A 6,732-nucleotide genomic window follows, 5' to 3' on the forward strand; every position below is an offset into this window, starting at 1 on the left:
ACATGAATTGATTAGCATTGCTTACGTGACAAGATCCCATTCCAGGATTGTTAGAACTAAAAACAAGAAGCTATTGACTGTAGTATTTGCCTAGTCATAACTACTCCGGGCAGAGCCGACTCGCCCTGTTCAAAGGGAGCTGCTCAACAGTTTCCCCACGACCCCTCTTTCCCTGCACACAGCAATACCTACTAAGCATTTCATCTGTGCCTAGCAGATAAAACGCTTAGATTTTATAATCTAGCCAAGTCCTCACGAAAAGGTAGGATGGTGGGAGAAGAATAAATCTGAACCCCCAAAGCAAATGTTTTCAGCCAAGGGTGAAACAAGAAAGGCTTGAGCAATTTGTTTGAGCAAGAGCTGACAATATCAACAAAGTGTGATGTGTCAGTGGAGCAGTGTTTAATAAATGTGAGGCAGCCATAAACATGAGAAGGCAATCCAGTGATGCCTTGCACCCCCCCCCCCTTAAAAAAATCGTATTCTCCATCTCAGTGTATTCAAATGGCTTGATCTCAAATGTCCACAAGTACACAAACATTCCTGGACTGATGTTCTTGCCTTGGACGCTGTGCAGGATGCTGACTTATTTATTTGGACCTGATGCTAGTGTTGCTGGATGCAGTGGTGCGTTTTCCCTGCCATACTCACACCCCAGCTCTCCTCCTCCTCCCTCCAGTCGGCTGTGAAAAGCAGCACTGTCTTAATCATGGGTTTACATACTCAATAAAAAGAGACCCATGCCCTGAATAGTGCTGATGGAATCTCTCTGGGTAAAGAAAGAGTAAATCCTCCTCCAGGCTGAGAGAGAGGCACCAGTAGACAGTTATTTTGCAGTGCAAAATAGACAATTCACAGGGAAACGTTGAAGGAAGAGAGGAGGCGACCCCCAAGTGCAGTGCATGGCCCACACGCTCTATAATAAATAATGTTCTCGCACCAGCCCAGCAGTGTAGGCAATGACTGGCCGGGGCCAGCACACACAGATTGGCAGAGGAAACGCATCCAGCGGTGTCGAATTTTCATTACAATCACCAAATTAACTGATTTCCCCACATCACTCTCCCCCTACCCGACGCTTGCCGGCGCGCGCACGCGCGCTCACACCACACACACACACACACACACACACACACACACACACACACACACTCAGACACACATTTAGCGGAGCTGAGAAATGCAAGTTACTGAAAGGTGAACTAGGGTCTCCGGGAGGATGTTTCAGCACGGATTTGAAACCCAAGTAATGTGTCAGCCACCCGGGTTAGTTAGGCGAAGGTGGGGGCGTACGCTGTGGGAAATGGGACCAGGCGGCGTAAGCAAGGCAGAATGTGCTGTCTGCCTTCTCGGCGGTTCTGGCACATGACATCTGAAATTTACATCCAACGTAAAATGCACAGAATCTCCGCAAAATATTCCAGGAAATCGCCTCTGCCTGGTCGGCTAGCTATTTCAGGAAAATTCTGCCCCATCATCTTTTCTTTTACATTCATAAATATGCACGAAATAAAATGCGGTCCTTGGTCTCCATAGTCCAGAGGACGTTTAGGGTCGGTCGGAGTGAGGATGCATTCCAAGAACTTGCTGAAAGACGGTTCACTGACCTCATTTAAATCCCCCAAAGGCCGATTGGGCTTTGCACGCCTTCGGGTCTACGTGTGTCTTACTTTCAAATCCCCTTACCCAGGGACAAATTAATTTGATCAACTTATTTCTCCTCTGCAAATACCCAAACGATGACAGAAGGGTGAAAGGTGGGCAAAGATTTATCAGGAAATCAAGACTCACCTAGCTTAAAAAAAAAAAAAAAAATCTACCGCCCATCATCTCACATCCATCCTCCCTCTTTCTCACGCTCCAGCCACATCCCCACACTTCTCTCTTCAAAGCAACAATCTTCCGCCGTGCAGCCTCTGCCCGCCCAGCCCTAGCACGCCTCTGTCTCCTCCACCACCACCCAAAAGTGCCCTCGCCCCACGCGCTCCTACTCCATGCACTGCTATGTATTTCATAATCAGCAGCGTCCTCCCGTTCTACACAGCTCCCTCTTCCCAAAGAGGGGGTCTGGGGAAGAAGTGCACCCTGGCTGCTCAGCCACCCAGCATCCTGACCCAGTGATTTGCATGACAACACAGTTTTGTGCGGTTTTCCCTCCACTGCGGTCGTAGGGGTTCTTACATTTCACGTGAAAGGATAATATTAATTACGGAGAGAAGCGGCGGAGAGGGAATGCACTGGGAAAGCGGCTAAAAGAAAACACCTTGGAAATAAAGTAACTGCTGGGAGCATGCATTCCTTGCTTTATTAAAAAGAGACAGAGAGCAAGACAGAAAACGACACCTATTGAATAATAAAAAGTCGATGCACTGATAAAGTCGGTATAAGTCTTTTAATCTGTCCCTTCTTTCCTCTTCTTTAAAATTCCTGGGTTTATTCATTCATGCATTTTCCTCTCTTTCTCCTTTTTTTAAATTTTTTTTTCTTTTCTCTCTCTCTTTTTTTTTTTTTCTTTTCGTCTCTGTCTCTCGTCTCTCTCTCTCTTTTTGTTTCAATCCCAGACACAGTCTCCTCTCTCTAGGTGAATGACACGTCTCACAACACCCCCACCCCCGGGATGTTATTGCAATGCACACGGTGCCGCCGCTGCTGCTGCTGCTCCTGTCGTCTCCGCAGCTCGCTCCCAGGCTCTCACACACTTTTTAAAGACACAGGGCTAGGCTCGTGATGGGAACGGGAGACCGGGGAAAGGCGACCCGAGAGAGGGGGAGGTTAAAAAGATGACAGGAGATGGAGAGGGTCGGTCAGAAGCGTGATACAGGAGGTGGCTGATGGGGGTGGGTCGGAGGGTGGGATGTTCAGAGCAGGCACAAGTTGCCAGCCCCGAGGCGTGGGAGGTGGGGAGGGGGTGGGAGTTGCTGCCGGTGGGGTTCGAGTGAGACGGAGGAAGCTCAGGTGAATGAAAAGGCGAGGGGTGCAGCGTCCGGGGCCGCCTGGCAGGGCAGAGCCGGGGCTCCGCCGCCTGGGGCTGGCGCACGCGGCCGCTGCCCCCTGCCGCACCGGGGAGTAGGGGGAGGGGGCGGCCGGGGCCCGGCAGCCTGGAAGGGGGACAGTGGAAATGCGGGCTGGAACGGGGATGATGGGGAATGGGCGTGAAGTTGATGCTCCCCGCGGCGGGGCGGGGATTACCTTGTAGCAGGAGCCCGCAGACACTGTAGAAGCGGAGAACGGCGCTGCGTTTCCAAATCATGGTCCCCTTTTCTAAGGGTCTCGGGGCAGGGACGAGGGGCTAGGAGATGCTGGTGAGCGGGGCACGCAAGTGCAGGGCTCCTCTGGGCTCTGCTCCGGGCCGGCGCCCGCCGGACCCACAGTCCCCGCCGCTGCGGTGGTTCGAACCCGCGGACGCGGTTCGGAGGCAGCACTAGCGGCAGCGGCCAAGTACCCGCAGAACGGGGATTTCGGTGGACGAAATAGTTTTCTTCTGCTGCTGCTGCTCTTCCTCCTCCTCCTCCTCCTGCTGCTGCTGCTGCTGCTGGTGGTGCAGCTGCTGCTGGTGCAGCCGCGACAGCCCGTCTGGCAGGCACGGGTCTGGCGCTGGCTTTCCCCTCGGCGCGCTCAGCAAGTCCCGGAGCCCGCCGGGGCTGCCGGAGCAGGTGGCGCAGGGATGCCGGGCTGGCGGCGAAGGTGCGGGCGAGGGCTGCGAGGAGCGGGTAGGTCGCGGAGGGGAGGGGCAGGGCAAGCAGGCAGCACCGCCGCTGGCGCCCGGGGTGTCTGGGGGTCCTGGGAGGGGAGGCGGCGGCAGCGCTGGCGGAGGCGGCTCCCGGATGCTCGGGCTGCAGCGGCGCGAGCGGCGGCAGCGGCGGCAGCGGCGGCGGCGGCGGCGGTGGAAGCGGCGGCAGCGGCGGCGGCGGCGGCTCTACCGAGCACCAGACACAAGGGCAAGCTCAGCGCGCCGAGGCCCCGCCCTCGCCCTGGCCAGGGACAGACACCGCCCCCTGGCCAATGGGAACGCCGCCGCCCACCGGGCGCGGCCAATGAGAGGCTGGGGAGGGTGGAGACTCGCGCCGGGAAAAACAAACAGGCTGCTCAAGGACCCTTCGGGCAGGAAGAGCCCAGGCCCCTCATTCACGCCTCCCCGGCAGGTCTCACCTCCGTGGATCTGTCTCGCAGGCACGGCAGGGGAGACGAGCCCCCTTCCTGAAGGGGCGCCTCACGCGGGGCCAGGGTCCATCGCCACCGCGAGAGGGCGGGGTTAGCCGCGTCCCCGGCAGGTTCTGGAACCCGTGGCGCCTGGGCTAGGTCCTGGGTGCGAAGTTCTTGAGCAGATGGTGGCTGCACCTGCCCACTCACCAGCTGCAATGGCAGTCTCTGCCGCTCCCAGCAGCGAGAGGGAAAGATGGCAGAGGGCGTGGGAGAGGCTAAGTATAGGGAGCGAACACCTACCTGCCTGCAACTCGTCTAGCAGAGACGGACAGGGCTGGGAGTGGAAGAAATGGGTTTTGCAATGTTTTATTCGCAGTTTGGGCGAGGACTAGATGTAGGTCTCAATAGAGCCGGGTGGCTGATAGAGTCGACAGTGGGACCCAAGAGGCTTTGGTTCGAATCTCATAGCTATGGCCTCTGGTTCTATATTGTTAAGTTAGTTGAATGTCTGATTGTAATGCCTCCTCAAATGCAAAACAGGAATAAGAATAATGTTTGGCTCTTAGAACTGGAAGGATTAACGAAGAGTGAAAATGTGTTAGGGAAGGACTGTGTAATGTGTAAGTGCTGTATAAATATTTCCTCTACTAAATGTTCAGGGAGATTTTTCTAAGTCCGGATAACAGGGAATCTTATGTTTAAAAAAAAAGTTTGAGCACTCGCCTTCAGAAGGTGGAGAAATAGAGATGTGTTTCTTCCTCGGTAGGACTGCAAGAAGTATTAGAGACTTGGGAAGGTTAAAGAACTACTTCCATAAATCAACAACATAAAAACAGGGCCTTTAGATGAAGAGCTATCAATGAGCAAGACACAAATTAATCAGAAGTTGTGTTTCTAAATGAGCATAATTTCCAGGGTTTTGCCTGTGACCAGTGTTTAATTGGACCAAATTAGCAGATGATGGACTAGTTCAGGAGTGTAAAATCAGTCACACCATACATAAAGTCGGCTTTGTTTGAGGGACTGCACAATGGCCACCTGCAAGGCAGGAGACAGAGGGAAAACTGAGAGGCAAGATCAATATTGATGCCCTTCACTCTTTCCCATGTCTCGCTTACTTTGCCACAACCTTTTACAGATTCAACCCTTGCCTTTTAACTAATGACCCATTCATTTCTCTGCCCACCTTTCTCCCCAGGTTCTCAAAATTAAGAAGCAAAATGTCCATTATAAAACCGCAAGCAGAAGCTAGAAGAAAAGAAGTGTGAATAACCTTGTTATTGTGGGAGGGAGTTGCCTACTGTGAGTTTTAACTGTTAGGGAAGTCAGGAAGTCCAGGGGTACTTCTATCATTTAAACTACTGGGAGCATCAAAAGGTGAAATTCTAATATCGTTATTGATTCATGCTTAGGGTCATCATCAGGGAAATTTTTAGAGGGTGTTCTATGAAATGGAGAAGACAAAACAGCCCACAGGGGATTGAGTAAATTGTATCTAGCAGTCCCAGGAGCCCCCTTCTCATCACAGCACACAAGTAATTCTTCCTGTAAACTATGCAATAAATTGATTAGTTTAATTAGATTGTGTTAAAAGATCATTTGTAAGTTTGATTATGGTGAGAGTCATAAACTCATATGCAGCAGAACTCTCTTCAGCCCCATACCTTGGGGACCAGAAGAGAGAGTCTGCACTTATTCCAGTCCTGGGGGAAAAGCACTCGAGACATGAGCTCAGGCCATGTGTGTTAATTATGTCCTCTTCATGTTTCATGTACGAAGACTAGATAATGCTTTATTTTCTAAATGGTCTGCACTTTGATGTTATTAAGTATTTAATCTTTAAAATATCAAATGTTCGGTGGTGGTTAGATCTTTCAATGTTGCAGAAAAATATGACTTGTCAAAATGTTAACACTTGTGTTTGTGTGAATAAATTCATTTCTGAAACCTATAACAATTCTTGGAAGTCAATTAGATATCTTCAAATATCTTCATTGCATAGATTTAAGACTATTCTTGTCTGCATATTTCATCAGGGGGGTCAGTAAATGTACAAATTAACTGACCTCTTATGAATCATCAGACAATGCATTAATTTCATGAATTGCCAAAAGATGGCATCTATCCAAGCAATCCTATAATGTTATAGTCTTAAATCCTAAACCTATTTCGGAAAACTTTTTTTTAATTCCTTGGCAATTAAGCCCTCCGATCTCTTTCACTTCAAAAGGTATTTTTTTTTCCTTTTAAAATACCTTGACTAATAAATGAAAATTAATGCTTTATAGTTAATTGTTGAATACTGGTTTTACTAAACAAAGATAACTTCATTATTCTCTGCCTTGAATTTGATGACCTTTTTCATTGACACCATCCCAGAATAAGACAATACTGTTTCCCCAACAGTAGCTTAGGTATCAGAATTATTTTAAAATAGCTGTCATAAAGAAGGCCACACAACCTCTGTTTTTTCTATGACAGTTTGAAAGAATTTGGATTTATTATTAACAAGATATTTGTGTTTTTTGCCTCTATTGGGACAAAAGAATATTATATACAATTTTATTTACAAAAAAAATTATTAAACTT

At 49.6% G+C, this 6,732-nt stretch overlaps 1 protein-coding gene across 2 annotated transcripts in view; it reads right to left on the reverse strand.

Annotated features, from left to right (window-relative positions):
- Positions 1-3,495, reverse strand: part of CADM2 (cell adhesion molecule 2) — a 954,869-nt gene extending 951,374 nt beyond the window's left edge. The window contains exon 1 of one of the 2 annotated variants that reach the window (XM_040980623.1): positions 3,190-3,495. In XM_040980623.1, the coding sequence (XP_040836557.1) occupies positions 3,190-3,250 (61 nt within the window). In that variant the 5' untranslated portion in view covers positions 3,251-3,495. The remainder of the gene's footprint in view (positions 1-3,189) is intronic. The other variant, XM_040980622.1, reaches the window with a different exon arrangement.
- Between the last annotated feature and the right edge of the window lie 3,237 nt (positions 3,496-6,732).

This window comes from Ochotona curzoniae, unplaced genomic scaffold (genome assembly GCF_017591425.1).
Source record: "Ochotona curzoniae isolate NIBS_2020 unplaced genomic scaffold, NIBS_Ocur_1.0 contig_3498, whole genome shotgun sequence".
NCBI lineage: Eukaryota > Metazoa > Chordata > Mammalia > Lagomorpha > Ochotonidae > Ochotona > Ochotona curzoniae.